Here is a 23,187-nt window from a genome sequence, read left to right on the forward strand (position 1 = left end):
AAGCATTATTGTCCTGACACTGCATTCAAATTCACCATCATTTTCCATGTGGAGTATCTTTGAACTTCATCAGAATCAATATCTAATTCATGCCAGACTTGCATTCGCTATGCGTTCTCAAATGTTGCGGACTCATCCTCCGCAGACGTCAAGATACAGTTGGAAGATTCCAGATAATTTTTCTGGTACCACATTAGTGAGATAACAAATGATGCCGCGCAAACTGGATCTATATGTCTAGATTGTCGTGTGGATTGGTTGACTTCCGTAACCGTGAAGTTTGATGTACACTATACAGTGCTGGCAAACAAGCTTCACATGAAGACAACAAAACGAAACTTTGCATGTAAAGTTTTCTTTGTCGACTAAATGTAAATATTTGTAAGTGACAACGAATAATCAAACCTAGAAAGTAGATGTTAAGCACAATATACGGTGTATGAGAATTGTGGTGTGTTTCGTGAATTAGTAATTAAAAACCTGTGATTTGATATTTGGAATATTCAATTTTAAGAATTATTGTGAATTTTAATTCTGAATTAGTATAATGAAGCATCTCATATTTGCAGTCCGCATGCTCTTCAAAACATTGCATATCAACAGCTGTACAGAACAATTCTTTTAAGATCTTTTATTGACTTACGGGTCGGAAGAAACGTGTACGGATTTCTAACGGATAACTATTTATTGTAAATATAGGAGAGAATATTTTCAATGGATGATTATCATTACGATTACGTCATATTGCATCATGAAACCAATATTACGTTCAGATAAGCAAGATTTTGCTTGATTGCACAGAACAACAAGTCATCGATTGGTCGCTGATTGAGACTTCCTTGACAATGTATCAGGTCGGATTCTTCATGTCGATTTTAGAAACCTTTTAAAATATATGCGAATTAGCATATCATATTATTCGCCATTACACTGGATAACTTCTCCAGCCTTTATGTTAATTTTTTCGGAAATGTCCTCGTCGCAACGATTATAGTAATATACTTTTCTTATTTAAGATTGTCCTCCTTGATATTGCTGTTAATGGTCAGGCTTCCACCGACGATTTACACAAAGTTTTGAAGCGCAGGAGGAAAATTGCTGTTTTGGGCGATGTACATGTGATGTTCTTTATTGAGAAAGTGAATGACTTGAGAAGGATTATGGAAGTTTGTCAGTTGATAAAGGTAGCATTTTAACATCTGATAATATCTTAATATGATGAATGTGCATCTCCTATCTATCCACCGCATCTTTCTCATTCAATTCTACCGCACATAGTGAGTCCTACTCATTAATTGACTTATTGTCGCTGTCCGACCTCTATATCTTTCGCAGTTGCTGAATTCGTGAGTTCTAGCAATCTTAAGTACTTCGCAACAAATAATGGCCAGTGTTGCAAATGAAAGTAATGCTGATGATCGTAATTTGTAATCGTTTTTGTATGCCGCATGTAAACATTTACATTAGCCCACCTAATAGACGGGGTTTATAACGAGGGTTCACGGACTCATCAATGGTCCGTCAACTAGTTTTATGGGTCCCTGAATAGGTAATGACTCATTACTGAACGACAAATCCAGATTATCATTTTTGAATGACGTCGTGAGTTGGACTGTGACTACCTTGTTTAGTCATTAGTTCCGTTATTTTAGGCCTGCAATAGACTAAATAGAGTTGAGGTTAATGTGATGACCTTCATGTCAGGGTTTTAACCAAGTCACAAGGCTTCCGAGTCACTACTGAATGTCAATTTTATTGTTTTGACTCGAGTCAAGTCGAGTCATTTTCCATTCACCACCGAATCAAATCCGAGTTTGAGTCAGTGAGTGGAGGGTCGATTCCGAGTCATAGTGTTGTGACTCAAGTCCAGTCCAGGACATTGTGTTAGCTGCTCAGTTTTGCGTTGAATCCGGTCCAACAAATTTTTGTAACTATGCTCGGGTGATATGAAATGGCTCATTTTCATAATTTCGTAATTTTGCGCAATCGTAGCAGTTTCTGGCCGTATTGTTCAAGTATCAGTACTGATAGACGAAACAACAATAATGCTATGACTTAAGTATTCTTTGAAGTTATAGTGGAAAGTCTGTGTTTTCCGCTCTAGTCTCGCATCAACACACAAAATGACTTGAGTCGAGTAAAGTCATGAATCCAGTCATTACAACCCTGTTTCCAGTAATTGGCTTTGGGAATATTTGGGGTACGTAAAACTTCTTACAATACCGGAAGGATTCCGTGATAAAAATATTAGGAAACCCTGTCTTAGAAGGGGGATTATATTCAGCAATCCCCGACATTCAAATCGCTAAATAAATATTTACTAATGACGTATGGTGAAAGTATTTCGAATGTGGCTGGTAAGCGAGAAGTATATGCACACCGGACAAAGATTTAGAATTTTGTAATCGTTGAATTCAACATGACGATGTCCACATCAAATCACTAGAAACCAACAGCAGTTGCTACATATCATTTTCAAGCTATTCCGGCGTACTCGAAATGGCAGCTCGCAATATATGTAGGTGGGTTAAATTAATATATACTTGTGTTCCACTACGATATGATCTAGTAGTATGGAAGAATTGCAGTTACACGTAGTTTAATGTTTACGCGATCTTATACTCCAATGGTCATGCTTGCAATGGGCACAAAATTTTATCTTGCAATTCAATACTCAAAATAAGCATCCGTTAACTATCATCAGCTTATTCACGATGTAGGCATGTTTGTTGGTAGAATGAAAATCGTCGGGGGCGAAAAATCGTCCTCTATAAAGTTGTGCAATTAAACTAGATATATCATATGAGGCAGTCTCATCGCAATCGTTACAACGTCTTCCAATGGGCTTCCGGCTCAAGTTCAATGTAGCAAAATAATTCTCATCTTGAATAGTCGTGACTACTTTTTTTCTGTAATCGTAATCGCTATCGATTTCTTGGCAATTTGTCTGAATTTTAATCGTAGTTCACAAGTAATTGAAATTGATTGCGCAGATCCTTGATGTCTGGTATAAGTAGTATAAATATTAATTTTCTCTCACCGCAGATCGACTGTATCAGATGCATATTCAACGTGGAATGTCATGCATCTGTCGATGAGCTTTCAGCTGTCATCAAAGATTCTAATTTGAAAAAACTGACATTGATATACCGGGACGAAGCGGATATCTTAACTGGAAAGGAGTTGTCGAGAGTGCAGAAGATTGCAAATGAACTTGGTACGGAGTTGGAACTCTTAGAATGTGAGTCTTTATTGGTTACAGCTTATTTAGATAAGTTATAATAGGTACATTACTTTTGAACAATATCAGACAACAAATCGAGACGAAGCAAAATTGGGTTGTATGAAATGCTCATTTCATGCAGCTGGCATAATTCGTCACATGCAGTCAAGCAATCCGCACTTGCAACGTTAATAACGTAACTACAAGCTGTTTCCTATTGATAAATCGATGGCATATCGTTGTCCGCACAGTTGGTTTATCACGTATGGCATTGTGGAAATTAGTTTTAATTCTATGTCCTCTACCGGATACGATTAATCAGTGTACAAAATTCAGACATGTTTTCATGTAGCCTACTTAAGAGTGTGGACTTGGGTTTAGCGAAATTAGAAATAAGAATTGTTCATGTATTGCAAGAATTCGTGATCCATCCTTGTCCATAATTCCTTTTTTCTGAACCCCCGTAAACTCTCATAACAAAAGTAGAAAATTCAACACATCATATGGCTTTTTTTTAACATTTGGTGACCATTATGATCGGTTATAGGGGTTTAATTGCTAACACGAGTTCATGAATGACAAAAGATAAAATAGAATAAAAATGTCAATTATCAAGATATGTCCAATCTAATTGAAGCGGAAGTATAATATGAAATGTCTGGAATGTGCTTAAATAGTTTCAAAACGAAAATTTGGTCGCGACGTTGCATACTTTTAGCATTAATATGAGATGTTTACTTGCAAAACTGCAATATATATGTATTCGGGTTTAATGCTAAATCACTAGTGGGCTTTTAGTTTTACGTGGTACATACTATTTCTCTCGGTTCCCCATGACGATCTCACTGAAAGCAATTGCCAAAATATAATCTGCAACTACCAGCTGCTTTACAAAATCCAAATTTTGAAAAGTTGTTTGTTTTGCCGAATAAATGTTCGATTAGGAGTATAACTAGTGTAAAAGTGTAACGACGTGGGAAGTGATGCCGCCAGTAGGCTAAACCTGGCTGAGTACTCTGAATAGTAAAAATACTTCATTAATCACGACCTCGGCTTGTTTATGACGCTATGTTATACAGCATCCTACTTATTGTATTGGCCGTAATATATAAAATTTTACTTTGAAATTGTGTCATGATCAGAATGCGCATCCCTGATCTCCGAGTTCATGTAAATTGTATATTCATCGAGTAAAAATATATTAGTGTTTCTCAAACTTTTTCGACTCATTGTCACCTTATCATGCTCGACACATGTTATCCCCGATTAGAAGTTAAAAGTCATCAATAACGAGACACTTTACTTTCTCGTAGTACTGAAGTAGATTTTTCAAAACTTATTTTTCTTACGAGCTACGTTCACTTCCTCGTAATTCTAAAGTAAATTTGTCAAATGTAATTTCTCTTATGAGCGACGTTTGCCTTCTCGTAGTACTAAAGTAGATTTGTCTACTAAGCTATATTACCCAACTAGTCTTGTTTGTATTCTGTTACTATGCCAACAGTTTGTAGTTGCCAAAATGATAATTGTGTGTGCGTAGTATTTTGACGAAGCCTTTAAATTTTCTAGAAAGGGACCCAAATCTGAGCCGGACGCATCCAAATGATGCATTTCTAGTATTAATATGCTGCGTTTTCACAGGCAACAAGTATATAGCGAAAATGTACACAATTACTACTACCCAACTCTGTTCTATGGAATATGATTAATATCGAAACGGTCATCGGTACAGTCAGGTTGATGTCACTGAAAGTTCTTTGTAGTATTTCAAATGCAGGGCGTTCTATATCATGCTAATCAATGGTTTCCTTATTTATTTAGTCACAAACTTTGCAGGAAAGTTTCAAGATTACAGACCGCTGCATGATTAAAATTAGCGATTGGTTTTACAGTAGTAAGCACTAAACAGTGAGCAACGATGTGTGCTTTGGTCATGCCAACAGGGCTTTGTTCTGTTGGGCGACGGAATCATATGCCAAGCTAGTGGGAAAACGGTATCGTGATATCGGTTGTTCAACTTGGGCTTTTCAGACAGTAACTCTTTCTTCCTTGCTCCATCCTGCCCGACAGTCTTCCTATTACGCACGCCATTTAGAGCGTTCCAGAGAAATAAAATATGAGGCATCTTTTACTATGACACAGTGACATACCGACATGTGTATTGCTGCTTTTTTATGGTCAATATTACTCATAAATGTCCACGAAAAGAAATTTCAAGATCGTATCAGTGCGGTGTGACGCAGAATTCCCAGATTCAATCCTTTCTATTGTCTGCCCTTTATCGAATTCAATCATAAAACTTGAATTATATTGAGCGGGCTAAGAAAACAAACAGTTATTTAAATATAACTCACCAATTGTTCCAACACGTTCCGATACCGTTCGCCTACTTGCGTTAACTAAATCACCATGATTCGTATCATACGCTTAATTCATAATATTTGCTTCAATGTTTGGTCACATTTCCTGTAATCCGTACACAATACACCGATGAGTATATTTTATACATCATAAATTATATTTCATTTTAGTTTTGGGAGGAAGTGTCGATGCCTGGGAGCAACTCGATGACGGATTTGTCAGCAGGTACCTAGATTCATTATAATGATTGGTATTACTAGGTAGATTGTTTTTGACCTGGAAAACGGAAAAAAAATCCAAAGTTTGACAATATTTGGCATTAAAACTCGTTGCAAACTTAGATGTTTCGAGGACCCTCCGAAATTGCTAAATGGTCCCCCGATGGAAGTCGATTTTGCATTGACACGGTGCAATGACGTACAGGCACACGGTCGATTTCCTGCTCCAATTTCGTTGTCCACATCCTGTGAAGACGTGTTTGATTATTGAGAATATTCGTGTTTCAGAGAGTTGAGGAGAAACAAGAAATGCAATAACGCTGATCCATTACAAGAGTGAAAAATCTTTCATCATCTAAGTTGAGATGTGGCCGGCAAAATACCTCTTCATTTTAAAAATTTGAGCTGGATATTGGGCGGACGATGGATGGTGCGGTGATGGATTCGACGAAACTATGGTCGCTTCTTCCGTGGATGACTATTGTATGGCGTATATTACCGATGTAATCGATTTCAATGGAAATCGTGTTTCCCCTGTATAGAGTGTCAGCCATCATCATGTATGATATTTTGTTTTCGTACGAATTTATTGGGAAGCGATAACGGAGCTGCGAGATTTAAAAATGGATATAATTACAACGAGTTCTGTCATATCGTATATTTCGTAGTATCCACCTGGGTACGGTTTGTAAATATTGTAGTCAAAAATGTCTGATCATATTCCTGCTTGAATTATTCTGTCGAATCAGCAGTCTCTGTCCAACTCTAATTAATGGTATCAACCGACTCTCACACACGCCATCATGTATATTCACGATTTTACATCACTATGATAGTAGAATTGAGTTATATATGTATAAATATGAAAATATCAGATATTTGTTTGTGCTGATTTAATGCTCATAGCTTTCATGTAATTGAATAATTGCATTGTACAGATATGACATGTATATAGAGAATATCATGACAATCTTAGATGTATAGTGTTGGGTATCTACTTATTTGTATGATGGATTATGATGATAAAAAAACATAGATATATGAAAATACATCAAAAATTTAAAAAATATACATTTATAAAATATAAAAGTTTCGATAAACATAAATGTAGTAAGCGTATGAATTTCAACGAAATCAATCAATCATGTATCATTATATAAATCAGGCAAACCTTCTTTGTGATAATATGCGATATGTATCAACATGTCAATGTATACCTAGCTCAACTGATGTAGTACAATGTGGAATATGTATCATACTATTTCTATTACTTTCACTACCAATTAGGTTTCATGTCATTTGGTGTAATTTCAACTTGTTATTTTACACGAATAAATATCAATTTATACATCTTCTTCCTCTTTCTTGGTGAAGCTGAATTGTTATGCCCGTAATTAGCTCGCTGCTGCCTCTTAGTAAGCTTGTGTATTAAATTGGCATGCAAATATCATGGTTCGTGATGACATGAAATATGAAAATCCATCGATATAGGGGCAATATCCTAATACATAACAATTTGAATTTCTGAAAAATGGACAAATTAGGAATGTGATTTATTATTCGTTCTTTATTGAAATATAATCATTCATAAATTGTTTTGACACTCCGTAGACCAGTGGTTCGCAACCTTTTGTCTCGGAGCAGCCATTATATTCTCAGCGTACGCCATGCAGTCGTGTGAAAATACTCAAGTATTCTACTTTCAGCGAACATTTTAAAGCAGGCGCACATACTTCTATAGATGCTCTATCGGCTATTTTGGCATTGATCGATATCTATTGCGAGTATTGATCGAAACAAACAGCAATTGCAGATAATTACTATTTCGCAGTAAGATATTCGGGATCCACTATCAGTGTAACTCAAGATATATATATTTTTTGAGACGGACAAGCCGCATGATTTCAAGTTATTTTGCCGAAATTTATCCGATTTCTGTGCTTTGATGTTGTTCATGAACTGTATCTTCATGTAGCCTAATAACATGTTTTGATCCTTGAATTGAAATAAAATGAATTTACCTATCTAGCTATCCGTTTTCGTTGTGTTCTGAGAATATGAGTATATGTTATTTAATCCTTCGGTATTTAGTGCGTAGTAGGTTTCACAGGTGGCGCATCGATGAGAGAAAGCATGTGTCAGGACAAAATTCGTTTCAAGTCGTTGGAAATTTGGAAATATATCAAATACCATATATCAATTGATCATTGAAACCGCTGCCTGAATAGCATTGATATCAGCATTTTCCTTTTCAAATTCAACACCTAAGAACGACAAATACGGCAAATTGTAATGTATGATTATTGTAAAATTTAAACCATACTAAAATTCCTAGTAATTGTGTATTGGTCTCATCACCGCTCACTGACATCGCCACCAAATTGAATTCATGGTATTTTAAAAGTGATTAGGTGGAACTTGACAACCAAGAATGCCCGCAAGTGGAGCTTTACACCACCGTCTTTTCCGTAAATTATATAAGTAAGAGAGATTGAATGTGTGCAAGATATGCCAATTGATAATGCTGCTGAACTCAAACCGTGCAGTTAAAGTAAGTAAACATAATTTCTAACACACAAAAGAAATCCTGTTCAGTCTCTGAAAAGTCCAGCCAGATATTATATCGACAGCCTGACATCGCCGTTTTCAAATTCTGGCGTGGACGGGTCATAGAATCTATTGGTATGAAACCGGAGGATAATGCTAAAGTATTTCAGTAGATGGGAGGGTGTCTGAAAAAAAGAGGTTCTCGAATACGCTAACAAACGAGCAAACATACAGCTCGTGTTGTATATTGGCGATCTTTATACTATACGAGCTTCCAGAGGAGAATTAGTCGGGTATAAACTTTAGTATGTCAGGGTGGTTTCAGAGAAAGGGTTTTCAAATACGCTAGCAAACGAGCATACATACAGCTCGTGTCGTGTATTGGCTGTTTTAATACTATAGGAGCATCGAGAGGAGAATTAGTCGGATATCAACTTTATTATACGCGGCGTATTTATCATCCGTATTTACTATCGATTGTGATGAAGTCAAAATTAACGACGTCGAAATGCAAGTGTCGACAATTTAGGTGTTGGGATCAAGTCACTACCTTCGAGTCACGAGTCATCTCGAGTCATTGCACATTTTGACTCGAGTCAAGTCACTCGTTTTTTGGATGCGACTCGAGTCAAGTCGAGTCACGAGTCAAGTCACAATTCAAGTCAAATTGAATTTTCGAAGTATCGGCGACGATTCAAAGTCATTACATTTTGCTAGCTGTGTGAAAGAAAGAATAATTCGTCATTTATCTTGCATCAAATTACTTATATAAAGTTTAATATGCATGCAAGAAGGCGTCCATCACGCACACGTAGAACCGCAAATAAAATACGCGACTAACTGTATAGCTATGCTACAGTCTGTAATTATATAGGCCAATAGGATCGAATACGAAGCCACCAGAAGTTGTAACAAATTGATACGGATTTATATCATACAAGAGGGTTGATAAAGGCGATCACTGCGCAATGTTAGCACTGAGCCATCAAAGAAACATAGATACGTTAATTGCTATTGTATTCTTCTTCTACTGCTACTACTACTACTACTACTACTACTACTACTACTACTACTACTACTACTACTACTACTACTACTACTACTACTACTACTACTACTACTACTACTACTACTACTACTACTACTACTACTACTACTACTACTACTACTACTACTACTACGACAACGTAGCCTGTGATCAATTAGTTTGCATAGCGCAGCCAGTGTATTCTTTGTGGTGACGTAATAAAATGAGTGATACTCGAATACTCGATTCGACTCGTAACACGCGATTCAGGATCGAATCACTCAGGTACTCTATTTTGCCCAGCCCTAGCTATTAATTGCGGCCGTAACATCAATTTTGATTTTTCAAATGTGGGGGAGATGTGGTACCGATAAGACACTGGGGCCGAAAATACTTGAAAAATTATCCGTGATAACCCCCTGATTTCAATACGCGACTTTGTCTACAATAGCATGCTGGCAAAATCTTTCCTCACATGCAAAAAACTTCGCCCTGCGTGAGCTATGGGGTCTGTGACAAATGAATTACTTTAGGGAGTGCAAAGTAAATTTGGATCGACATATACATTTTTCTATATCACCGTCCCGACTAACTATAATTTCTGATGTGAATTATGGGGTGATGTGAATTATGGGGTTTGTATCAGGGTAAGTATTGGCACATATTTTTGAATCAATACTATCCTCGAGTTGACTATTTTCAATTCAATTACAATAGTAATAGGGCGCGGGGCCTATGGTACCATAGCCAAATAGCCGGGGCCTTGGCCAAGATTACCGCGGTAAAGCTTGCCAGTAGATTGCTTCATGGAGCTGATTGACATTCTTCTTGCTCCGAACGGTTGTCCACTTCGGTCACTTCACCTACAAATACACACAACGATAACACAGATTCCGAACGGCGATAGCCGGGGCAGCACAAACCTGCTGAGGGAGTTTGTTAGTAAAATGCCGACATCGACGGAAGCTAATATATAGTCAGCCAGACGAAATTGGTTGATGATTACGTGACGATCAATTAGACGCTGATTACTGCATGAGACAGTCTGTGTTTTGCGACGGCAATGATTCAATTAGACTCAACCTTGTCCTTTCTTAACCAAAGTATCGCTTACCAGTGCACATACATTGGTGGCCAACTGATATTAACGATACAACGACGTGATAACTGAATTCCGAATGGAATATCAATTGTAATTTTTTCGTTTCAACTCTGCAGTTAGGTGAAATAACATATCTTCAAAGCGTTACGCTGTATCGAATAATTATTATGGTTAGAGGAAATATGACTTTTAATTGTAAAGTTACTGTAAATTTTACACATGGACCCAACAAATTCGAGTTTAAATCCACTTACATCACCGTTCTATGTACGGGTGCGGAGAGGCGCAGCGATGCATCGACACCATCCCGTGCCAATTGATCCACGGTCGTTCTGGGTGGCACCACACATTTGTCGCAAAATTCCTATACTGTGCCAACACAGAGCTTTACCTCTTTTCGTACATTTTAACGATCAGCAAAAGCCGTTAACTACTTCGGAAATGGTATGAAAAAATATCCTTACCCGGGGTTGATAGCTGACACAGAAGGAGACAGTTTATGATTAAGTTCATCTTATCATGAACCGATCCAAGTTAAAATAAATACGTTAGGGATGGTGCGAACCCCTTATAGGTTCTCGTTCGTCTGAGCACCAACTTTTATAGAAGCTCCGCTGTATACACGTACATCAACACGAACACCTAACCATTTTGCCTTCACAGTAATATTTCACAGACAAATTTCGTAATCGAAAAATCACAAATCACAAATAGATAATTGATCACAACACATGGGGTATGAAACTGGGGCCCGTGAAAGGGCAATGTCGAAATACAACACCAAGAAATTACAAAATCAGGTTATCCACTTTGGTTAACTTTTTAAAGTTATTACCAAGCTTATTATAGGTAGGCCTATAGTATATCCTAAATTGAGTGGAGCATGATGTGATGACCCTTTTTTACGAATCGGGTAGCTTTCTAAACATTACACTGCCGATTCACCTCGAATTAAAACAATTCTCTGAATTTTGAACGCTGATATAGGTCAGCACCTTTGCCCACACCTACCTATGACGCATTTGTAATGTCGAATACTAAATAAAAACACCCCAAAGATCCGAGAAAAATGGCAAATAAGCCCCGGATTGAAAATCACTGATCCAGGTCAAGGTAAGATATTCTCGTTTCGGGTGAGAGGTACCGGTTTCTGATCCTGGAATAACGCTAACCTTGAATAACGTGGCAATTTCCGCAACCGTCTTTCAATCATATTTGTTACTGACTTGAATTTCTTTCACTGTCAGCAAGTACCGTGTCGCCTCGTTGGTCTAGGGCCGGGTGGGGCAAACTACGCATGGACTCAAATGTTGCATGCGGCCCGCGAGCCTAAAAGTTTGCCTACACCTGGTCTAGGGGTATGGTTCCCGCTTCGGTTGCGAGAGGTCCCTTTTGTAAAAAAACAATGGTCAAACTGACTGTATGGTTTAGATCTGTGGTTCCCAACCTTTTTCGACTAATCTATCCCTTATCCACTTCGACATAAATTTCATCACCTCCCCATATTTGCGGATACGAAAAAGAGGGCATATAATCGGGAAAATTATTGACTTAAGTGTGATAGCTGGCAATTTTGCCAAAGTGGTAGGTGCTCGGAAAACCGGTTGTCGCGTCTACTTCTCATTGAGTTGACCTTTTTTCGCGACGTATGCAGAATAAGCCGTCTTCGGGTGCATGTTTTGACCGTGTCAATTAAATATATATCAATGGACGTTCTAATATTTTCAGCCCCATCGCCTACCAGTCGCTCCCTTTGGTATTTTCGTTCCCTTGTGTGGCGATATCGTCCATGTTGGAAACCACTGGTTAGACCATTTCCTTCAGCCTTAAGGTATGGTTCATGGTTCACGATTCAGGTTCGCGTGCTGCTCCAAGATTCAAATTGCTGACCAGCGCTAACGTTTATTAGCATGACTATTTCTGGCGCTGGGCTGATTTCAAAATCAACGTCTTGTTAGTTGGGAGAATCAGTTTCATTGCAGGTGTGTCCAACCTATCGCGGGGTCTGATGCTCGCTTTGGGTGCGTGAGATCCCCATTTTAAATGCCGGAGCATTCCTCGTTTCACATAACGCCACCGGGGAAGCGAGTGGCGCAGTTGGTTAAACACTGCAGTCACGACACCAATGGTTACTGGTTCGAGTCTCGGCTCTGCCATGTTTCTATGTGTCGGAGGTTTATCTGGGCTCCTCATCGCCGATCCCGCTGTATATACAGCGCCTTGAAAAGCCCAGAGAAAGAGAGAGCCGAACTCCCGAAAGATGGCATCAAAAGACTAAGTTGCGGGCGCATGAAAATCGAGAGAGACTGATGGTGGAAGAGCGCGTGCACGGAAGTCGTCCGTAATCTGACGAAAAAGACCGTAAAAGACCGTCGAAATTACTGAAATTGATGTACTGGGCGCAAATGACCTTTTAGGCGATAAGCGCCAAAGTTGTGCGAATAAAACAAACAAACAAACAAACATAACGCCACCGGTTATTTTCGTTTCGACTATCTTCAAATGGCATATGGTAACTGAGGTGACCTTATACACTGCAGCACAGCACTTTTTCGGCTCGTTGGTCTAGGGCAGGGGTCGGCAACCTTTTGGTAGTCACCGGCCAAATTTCGAGTGTGCAACTTTCTCGCGGGCCGGAATTTGTCGTAATACTATATTTTATGCTCACTTCGGTATATCATCCTACATTGCTGCAATCTCAATCATACCAATAACAAAACACATTTATTTACACTTCAACAACGCAGAATAAATGTGACAATTGACCCAGCTTTATTTGTGAAAGGTTTTCAACTTCTGGTAATAATTCAGATGAAGCAAGAATCAAACCATATATAAAATGGGCGTCCGGAATAGTGATCTTAGTTTGCTCTTCGTGAATTTCACTGTTGATAACTATTGTCAACATGCGTGCGTGCTACCAAAAATCGATGCAATTTATTTTGCATTGTTGGTCAAGCTGGGATAAAGAGCAATTTCAGGAATGTACTCTTTGTAAACTCATGCAGCGATATGCTCTTTGTATGAAATTGGTCATTCAATTCAACTGCATCGCATTTCAAAACGGCCCATTTGTAAATTTTCAGGCAATGGTATTGGCGTCCACATTGAACGGAATACTGAATAGTCGGAATTTATTTTGTAGAGAAGGAATTTAGGAAAAGCGGGTGAATATTCAGTAATCAAATTTCGTATCACAGTTACAAATGTAGTGTTTGTACTAGGTTTTCTTTCATCCAGAATAGGAACGTGAGCATAATTTCTTTGTATTGTTGACATTCTCGGGGTCGCAGATTTGTTTCGAATGCGCCTCAACATCTCATGTATTCAGCTGTTTTCCCCCGAAGTTGCAAATCCAATTTGTTTAGATGAGACGTTAAATGTACAAAGAAAGCAAGATTAGATAACCATTTTCGATTACAAGATCTGTCTGCTCTACAGACAATCTCCATCTCTTACTTCAACCACCTTCGTTTTATGGCGTAACAGTAGATTAATACGATCTAGGCTACTTATATCGTAGCAATACCGCATTCTTCCCAAGCAGTGCTGCACTATAGATTGAAACTCATTATGAAACGGCGGGCCGTATTCTTGTGATAACTAATTATAATGTCGCGGGCCGGATCCGGCCCGCGGGCCGTAGGTTGCCGACCCTTGGTCTAGGTGTATGATTCTCGCTTAGGATGCGAGAGGTACCGGGTTCAAATCCCGGAGGAGCCCTCGTTTTGCACAAAGTGCCTTGTTTTAGTGACGACCCATTCCATTCACCGACATCATTACGCAATTCACGGACGCAGGACGTCTCTACTTTTTTCGGGCTATCAGGAATTCATTCGTTACTTCATGAATTTTGTCAATAATAACGGTACTTGCATGGTTTGCTATTGCTTTCACATCCGTCCTTCGCATTATAGGGATAATAAAAGTAGTGACATAAAAAAATTCCGGGCACGACACAATTAAACCATGCTCAATTGTTCATACCGCATGGTCAATACGATGCCTGAGTTTCTTGGGTTAGAAGTTTGTATATCTTACTCTGTTGAAGCATGTTCATATTTTGTTATTCTCAGGAAAGATTGTCGCTATAATTATATATCATATTGGTGTCAATCACACATTGGGCTACCTAACAAAACTACAAGACAAGGCACTCGACTCCCGATTTGCATTTCTTCATGGGGTATATTATCCTGTTTTGAGGGTCCATTTTGTACCGCGTGACTCACATCGCAGGGTCACAACTATTCGGCGCCAGCAGCTATCACCATCGAAGGTTTTGACCAAAGTGCGGAAGCCACGTTTTTTTGCCCTCCAATCTCTCGATCTCGACATCGCACTTTACGGATTCACGCATGCGCCGAAACTTCATACGTCTTGGCGTGTCCAGTGGTGGGATTTATTGCAAGCGCCGGAATTTTGGTGACTAATAGTCTTGCATCAACAGGATGCACGGCAAACCCTTTGACTCAAGCAGGTAATTGTCCGAATGACGGGACTTTTCACTGCATTTTTAACCTTCCTGAGCGTTTAGTCAGAATAAACTGGTTGCTGGGTTGCAAGGCGTCTGGATTAATCGGATTCCACTGTATTCCCTTTCCTCTGTAACAGTGTGCTGTTATATATCGCGTATACTATTCATTATTACGCCACAACAAAATATCTCTTGATTTCAAATACCATTAACCGCATTGACGAACGCTCCCTCCTCGTTGGAGATGAATCTGTAGAATGAATTAGGAAATATAATAAATATATTGCGTGTCGGGAAAACATTGGTTGTTAAATATCATTATAAATAATTTAGTATGTGCTTGCCATAGGGTTACCCTATGTTCGGAGTCTGTAAATACGACCCTCTTTCAAAATTTTCAGACTTACAATACCGGAGTCGAATCCGGAAAATTGGTAACTTTATTCCGAGTCTGAAGTTGGTTGATTAAAAATAAAACAGGTCATCCATCCGACTCGACTCCCGAAATAACCAACAGAAAATCCCACAAAAAGTGGGTGACTATTAAAAAGGCATCTTTCTGTTAAAACTCCCGAAAGATTCCACGCCAGACCGATACTTGAGTACTGATTTCTTATATCTCAGTCGATTTCTCACATACATTTGACCCAATTTTTTAAAAAAGAGGATATTTTGACGTTCTACGAGGAGACCTTCAAATAAGTAAAAAGAGATGACATATCGTATTCAAAGAGAACGTATGGTAACCCTAGCTTACCACGAATACGAGAAAACGACTGATAAAACAACGGGGGTTGATGTCCTCTTAAACCATTGTATTTATCCAAGTCGCATTTTCACATACATTTAACCAAAATTTTAAAAAGAGGATATTTGGGCGTCCTCCGAGTGGACGTTCAAAAAAATTCAAAAAGAGGACAAATTCTCTTAGACGAGGACGTATGGTAACCTTAGCTTACCATGAATAACAGAAAACGAATGGCAAAACAAAGGGGGTTGATCTCCACTCAAACCAATGTATTTATCTCAGTCAAATTTTCATACATTTACCCAAAATTAAAAAAAAAGTATATCTGGCGTCTTCGGAGGAGACTTTAAAAAAAGGCAAAGAATAGGAAAAAGTCTCCTAAAAGGGGACGTATGGTAACCCTAGCTTGCCATGAATAAGAGAAAACGATTGGTAAAGCAACGGTGGCTGATCTCCACTAAAAAAAATGTATCTATGAACATGCTCCGATAAAATAAACCCGACAGACTCAACACTTTGTGGCATAATTACGGACAATCTCTCCTCTACATGAAGTCCGTATGTTAGCAACCAAACCTATGCTAATAGTTGATTCAAAACCATCGTTCGAAACCGTCGTCGGTGAAGTTTTGTACAGCTACCAAATGCTGGCAACTAATTCCGGAAACTACATTTTTTTCATCAAAAATTTTATTAGAACGATAAAAACGGCATAGAAAATTGTTTCACTATAAAGTCGAAACAGTCAAATAAAAAATTGAAGGAAAATAAAATCCTCAATATAGTGACAAATTACACATGGGCTCTTAGAGATAACTCAACAACATCGTAAAAAATCAGTGATTGCTCAATCCGGCCTGGATTCCATTCGTCTCGCATATTAGACAAAAATATACCACACATTTCCAAATATCTTTGTGCAAAAATTAGGGTTGTGATTGGTGGAGTGACACACGTTACAATTACCCACTATCGGCAAATGTGGTTCGATTTGAAATATTCTTTCAAGTAGCATTCGCTTCCTATTTTGATGAAACGGCTTTCACAGACTCTGGTAGCTGTTGCGACAGCTGAATCCGGCGCGCCCAGTACCGATCGGATATTTTTACTGGTCGACATCAATAACCAAATAAATAATATTCACAAAAAAGAGTACACATATTCTAGGAATTTTTTCAGACGTTACGATTCCCTGCAATCCACCCACAAAATAGACTCTTACTCATGGCCACGACACACGTATAGCACCTGACTATGGTGGTTGTCTTCAACATCCCAAGGAATAGCTTTAATGTTCCAGCGAGCAATTCTTTTGCCAGAAAATTGGAAGAGTCAACTGATTTCAACTTCAAACTCCCAATGTCGGATTTCATGTATGTGTCGACCCGAAATGACGGAAACTTTTTTCGTCAGTTCGATCGTGGTTATGTGCAATGGTGACCAACCAGGAAACGCCCCGCGAGAACACGGGAGTACCAGAGATTAGCAAATTTGCGAAACCGCAGCCGTTCCAAGTCAATGTTTATCTGGATTACGCGGGATGGCGGGAAAAAGTCTATGCAACATACTGACGTCACGGGTGCTTCCTTGTCGTCTCCGATTGTATTCGGCGTGATCGTCCATAATTCCTCTTAAGAATGATGTAGAATCCTCTGATGTGTGAGCTGGAGCGACAGTAAACATGTCGTCCACGCTTGAAGTTGCCGTATTGGGCAGCCTCGTGCCGTCGAATTTGAGGACTAGATTGATAAATTCGGGTTGCTGTACAACGTCGATGTCATCTGTTGCAATCATTCGTGCCAAATCATTTCCGATGTTATTTCCGAAATGACGTCCTTCATGCAGCACTAAAAATAGGAGCACGTGGTAGCTGTACCGCACTCCTGTAATATCAGAATATTTGGAGAACACATTAGTTAAATGTAAATATTTCACAAGGATTGACTCATGTTCTGAGTTATATTCAAATCGTGCAAAAAGAGGAATCGGTAATGGTAGGCTTTAGGTTGATCTTACCCACGTACATTTGCAACACATAAACAACAAGTTTAACTGCTTTTCGCACTACAAGATAGCAATGCCAAAAGGAAGGTACGGCTCACCTATGGAATAAAGCTGTTGCAAGGATTTTCAATCTGGTGGGCCATGACTTTTTTCTCTCTATTTTTCTAGTAGTTACGCTATGTTGCCAAGAAACCGCGCTGTGAATTGGCGAGTGCGCGCATACTCGTGAAAAATTAGAGGAAACCTTGCTTACAGGTGCATCTTTTCGGGGACGTAGAGGTATTCGGAAAGTGATAGCATTCCCGACACATTCGACATAGCGTATATTATTCCTATTGTCGTAGTATATACGTTACGGTTGCATTTAAAACAAACGTGTTTAAAACAAGGCCCTTGTTAAAACATGTTCTTTGTTTTTAAGCCATGTCGTCCATGTCGTCATCATGTCGTAAGCCATGATGTCATAGTGGATTAACATCCACAATCGAAAATATAGGCTCCTTTGACGAAATAGGCTTCGTAACCCTGTAATGTGCGGACCAAGAATATCTTTAACCAGGACTACATCGTCATGCAGCTATGTACTGTCAGCGGTCATCATCATCAGAATATTCTTTCCGTACCCATGATCGATATCCACGTACTGGAGCTGTTGAACCGACTATTTTGAGGGTTCCAACCATCCCATATCGTCAGGGCATGGTATGGTATGGTATGAAATGGAAGTGGAATCTTCCATACTCCATACCTGCCCAATCGTTCCATACCATATTTGACAGTTTTCCATACCGTAGCAACATTCTTCCATACCCTATTTGATACTTTTTCCATACTTTCGCAACTTGCCCAACCTCTCAAGTGATATTCTATTTTTGAAGTGTGGGAATGTTCCGGCGTTTTATTCTAATTATTTTGGATGAAATTACCCATTTAAACAGCTCCGAGGGACCAAAGATATCCCCATTTTCTTTCTGTCGTTAGCGATGCAGGAACGCATAATATATACACACGGGATTATTTGGAAATCAAAATAGAATACCACTGCATCTAAATCTAGTGTGCTATAGGGATGGTGTGAACCTCTGAAAGGTTCAGGTTCGTGTGAACGCGAACCTTTTCGAAAGGTTCTGTGTGAACGCTAACGTGAACCTCATGACGTCACGTGACGTCATATTGCTAATTACAACCCTACATTTCAGTGACGTGATAGCCTATTTTAATGTACACGATATCTAGCGACGACTCGGGCACATAATGCCACCGTTAAAGTACTTATTGAATGTATCAAATGTATTAAGTGGGGCAATCCAATGATATAATAATCCAATAAAATCAATATCTTTCGTCGCTTTGCCAATAATTTCGACGAGTACTGGAAGGGAATATATGCTTACGCCTTGGCGGTCTAGGCCAGACAGGACAATGTACTTGGCGTCGAGTATTGCGATGTTGATATTGAGCAAAGTGTAAAACGGGGTTCTATATACTTGCTACCGATATTACCCCATTAACAAGTTATACAGCAGTAGTCAACAACCCAATCACTCGTCTACTAGATTTTTTACATCAGAGAGTCACTAAATATTCACAAACTGAAAGCTGGATATTTCGAGCAAACTTTTGTAACAAAGCAAGTAAAAGTTTTGAAATTTTCAGTCAGGGATATCTAGATAGATAGATAGATATCTAGATAGATAGTTTCTAGATATCCCTGTTTTCAGTGTGCATACCCGTTTAGTGTTGATTTTTCTATGCTGTAAGCGCCAATAATAGAGTTGCCTGCAGTTGAAATGCAATAAATTTCAACCAATGATGTTATAATGAAGTGAAAATTGCAATATATGAAAAAGGTTCACAGTGCAGAACCTACCAAGGTTCGTTTGTGAACGTGAACCTTTAAATTTGTGAGGTTCACACACAGAACGCGAACGTGAACCTCAAGCTCACACCATCCCTAGTGCTAACGCACTGCTAGCAGTAACATCTACAAAACTACATAAAACAAACATATCGTCAAATTATAAGATAGGTTCCCAACCTTTATACACTTTAAAATTGTTCCTCCAATAAAATTTGATAAGACTTTCTTTTGTAAGGACCCGCTAGTGGTGAAAGTTTTTTTGAAACTTTAAAATTATTATGGATTTTCGTTGATAATCCTCGGATTATCCAGCAATTGAGGATAATCCGAGAAATATTAACGGAAAATTCCATAAACTCCGCTTCTACTAGTTGGAATTGAGTCAAATTTGTTTTGCATCGTCTCTGAAGACAGCTCAACAATCACATGGGGTTGACAGAAAAATTTGAATTTTTTTTTTGAATTTTCCTGTTTAAATTTTAAAAAATTAATTGGATCTGCGGAGCCCTATACTTGTTAGAATTGAACCAAATTTGGTGTGAAGCGATTTTCAAGGTAACCTGACAATTTGATAACTGAACGACTGGAATCCAGAAAAATAAGTTATTTTTGAACGGCCCTAATGTACATATATGTCTAATTCAAGATACAATTGGCGTATTTGGTGCATAATAAGTTATGTCTTGTAGCAGGTCACATTGCCCTGTGATCAGTATACACGTATTGACCACGTTCCAGTGAATATCATGGAATAACCATCACTATAGGGATGACTATCGAACTATCGACACCCCTACTATATAGGAAGTTGCCGGAATTCTAACGCAGGGTGCCCTATGAGACTTTCTAAAGGACTCAACCGATTTTTTTTTTGAAGATGGACTGAGAAGGAGCTATAGATGACAATGATTGCGAGTTGATGAAGATGTAGCGGAACGACCACTGACACGTTTAGCATTTTAGAATGCATTCATAATTTGGAAACAGAATTGAATTAAATCGATGTTACCATTTGTCCGTTTCGACTGGAGCAGGTCTCCGTGAACGGCGCTCATATCCGACGGCCCTCCAACAGGCAAGCTTACACCTTTCTCGCCGGTTCGGTCACGTGTTGATCCATCCGACAGTTTGACTAGAGAAGGAAAGAACCAGCAAGTATCACCTTTTATCAACTTAAAAGTTGCGGATTGCTGAGCGCGGGAACTTCTCATTTTTGGGGTCATTTGGTCTCTTAGTAGCAACTTTGAATGGATTCCTCAAATGAATTAGCTAGACAAAGACCCAGACGGAAAGGTCGACCATAACGAAAAAACCATACTTTATGCTATATTGTCAAAACTACGCCACACGGGTCACGAACCCAAGCTTAGAATTTCACAGCTATAAGAGGGATATGCAGGAAGGCTAAATGCAGTACTTGGGCATGGGCATATCATATCGTGTTGCTATGGATTGTATTGAGCTTACTTTTCGGAAAGGGTTATATACATTTCGAGATATCAGGCCCATATGGACTATAAAGACCATAAACATCTGAATGACTGGTCTCGTGATGAGCCGAGTAACTTGGAAGGAATCAACCATGGTATACTGACGAACAATTAAATTACCTTTTATTAGGTTTCATCTATAACTCAATTCGATTTTTAATATCTTACCGTCATCGCTAGCTGGAATAATGGAGGAACCGGTACCGTAGCTCTGTCCTGTATATCCACGGTAACGCTTGTCGGGATATTGTTTCTTGTAGCTACCTGACATTACTTAGGCTCCGGATGGATTGCAAAGTTCGATCGATACTATATCTTATTCAATATGATAAAAACAATAGCTTCGCCTTGACTTATTAAAATATGTATCCTGCTAATAGATATAGCGATGACACAATTTAGAACGCACGATAACCAGAGCACTACAAACCTATTATAAAATAGTTCAAAAGTTTTCTGACACGCGACAAAGCCAAAGTTGTTATCGGAGTGCTGACATCGATGCCAGCAAAGGTACAGTCAACTAGGCAGAAAAGGTTTGATAATTATGAGAGGAGCAATCAACCACTGATTACTACACGTGACCGTTGGTATTTGTTGTTGACGTGTAGTGCTCTTCGACCTTTTTTAAAGTTTTATAAACCCTTGACGATGCTCTGACAAGCTTATGCACCCCTACCACGTTCACTCGATCGCGCCATGTAGATATGAAAATTAATATGCCCATAATTCACAACGATGTTGGACAGCTAATTCGATCGAGACGAAATGACCGCTAGCTGTTGTAACAGCGAACTAGTTAGTAGGGATGGTGTGAACGTGAGGTTCACGTTCGCGTTCTGTGTCTGAACCTCGGAAATTTTGAGGTTCGCGTTCACAACAGAACCTTGGTAGTTTCTGCACTGTGAACCTTTTTCATATATATTACAATTTTCACTTCATTATAACTGATTAGGTTATATCCAGCTTTCCGTTTGTGAATATTTAGTGACTATCTGCTATGAGCTTGACCGGCAATCACACAACATCAATAGCGAAATACACTACATGTAGATAGCGAATGATGCTTATTCAATTGATATCATTTTCTTATGTAAAAATCTAGCTAGCTTACGTGGTCAGTCTTCATATGTTTACTGTATCCTAAAAACGACATCCGTGCGATTGGGGTGTTGGCTATTGTTGTATAACTTGTTAGTGGGGTAATAGCGGTAGCAAGTATAGAAACCCGTTTTTACACTCTGCTCAATATCCGTGTAGCAATACTCAGACGCCGAATACATTTTCCGGTCTGGCCTGGACCGTTAAGCCGTAAGCTTATATTCCCTGGCAAGTCCTCGTCCAAATTGTCGGCAAAGCGACGGAAGATATTGATTTATGGGAATATTATATCATTTGATTGCCTCAGTTGATACATTTAGCGACGATTAAAATGTCAGTATGTACTTCAGCATTGTGCCATTATGTGGCCCGAGTCGTCGCTATGTATCGTGTACATTAATATAGGCTATCACTTCATTCAAATATAGGGCTGGAATTAGCAATATGACGTCACGTGACGTCATGAGGTTCACGTTCGCGTTCACACATAACCTTTCAAAAAGGTTCGCGTTCACACGAACCTGAACCTTTCAGAGGTTCACACCATCCCTACTAGTTAGAGATATGCGTCCCAAATGACTGATATACAAACATATCATATATTATCACTTACCATGGCACTTGGACGGATTGCTCACAGCGTTGTGAACCTAATCGCGATCGCCTTTAATGTCCAATCAGACAGGAAAAAATATTTTACTGAGCAAAGAAACGTTTATGACGGGGATTATTCTAGCAGAATCATGTCGGTGCATATTGCATATAGCCGTTGAAGCTGAATCCACCGATTACGGCTCATCCTGCTCATACCGTGTAGTCTCAAGGTCAGGGATCCACATATAATAAAATTGACCAATCCGGATTTATGTCAGCAGAAAGAGTTTCTATATAATCTCAAAATTTCTTATTAATATATGCCGCTATTTGTCTATGTGTTGTCTTCCGTGTAATAATGTATATTATTTTATCAGCTGTATTGCAAATTTAGAGGTTTCGCAGATCCCTTGAAAATGCTAAGCGGACCTCTA

The 23,187-nt window shown here is 38.9% G+C and overlaps 2 protein-coding genes across 2 annotated transcripts; one reads left to right on the forward strand and one right to left on the reverse strand.

Annotated features, from left to right (window-relative positions):
* The first annotated feature begins 853 nt into the window (after positions 1–853).
* On the forward strand, positions 854–7,989 carry LOC145437162 (uncharacterized). Its single transcript, XM_080314346.1, has 4 exons — positions 854–1,184; positions 3,046–3,241; positions 5,755–5,809; positions 6,091–7,989. The coding sequence occupies exons 1-4, from the start codon at positions 1,122–1,124 to the stop codon at positions 6,140–6,142; spliced, it is 366 nt and encodes a 121-aa protein (XP_080170472.1). The 5' UTR covers positions 854–1,121; the 3' UTR covers positions 6,143–7,989.
* An 8,839-nt stretch (positions 7,990–16,828) lies between these two features.
* On the reverse strand, positions 16,829–21,426 carry LOC145440632 (uncharacterized). Its single transcript, XM_080318326.1, has 3 exons — positions 21,227–21,426; positions 20,578–20,700; positions 16,829–17,550 (listed from the first exon to the last, which is right to left on the reverse strand). Exons 1-3 carry the CDS (start codon positions 21,327–21,329, stop codon positions 17,219–17,221), a joined length of 558 nt encoding a protein of 185 aa, XP_080174452.1. The 5' UTR covers positions 21,330–21,426; the 3' UTR covers positions 16,829–17,218.
* Between the last annotated feature and the right edge of the window lie 1,761 nt (positions 21,427–23,187).

The sequence above is a fragment of the Botryllus schlosseri genome, chromosome 1, assembly GCF_051294905.1.
Source record: "Botryllus schlosseri isolate E-star chromosome 1, Bs_hap1, whole genome shotgun sequence".
Classification (NCBI taxonomy): domain Eukaryota; kingdom Metazoa; phylum Chordata; class Ascidiacea; order Stolidobranchia; family Styelidae; genus Botryllus; species Botryllus schlosseri.

Bases quoted from the DNA above. Each gene is read 5' to 3' on its own strand.
- LOC145440632 (XM_080318326.1), bottom strand. From the start codon at position 21,329: ATGTCAGGTAGCTACAAGAAACAATATCCCGACAAGCGTTACCGTGGA. The intron at 20,701-21,226 runs GTAAGATATTAA...TTCCTTCTCTAG, and splicing joins TATTCCAGCTAGCGATGACG to TCAAACTGTCGGATGGATCA. The intron at 17,551-20,577 runs GTAACATCGATT...TCCTATTTTTAG, and splicing joins CCAGTCGAAACGGACAAATG to TGCTGCATGAAGGACGTCAT.
- LOC145437162 (XM_080314346.1), top strand. From the start codon at position 1,122: ATGTTCTTTATTGAGAAAGTGAATGACTTGAGAAGGATTATGGAAGTT. The intron at 1,185-3,045 runs GTAGCATTTTAA...CTCTCACCGCAG, and splicing joins AAGTTTGTCAGTTGATAAAG to ATCGACTGTATCAGATGCAT. The intron at 5,810-6,090 runs GTACCTAGATTC...TTCGTGTTTCAG, and splicing joins GATGACGGATTTGTCAGCAG to AGAGTTGAGGAGAAACAAGA.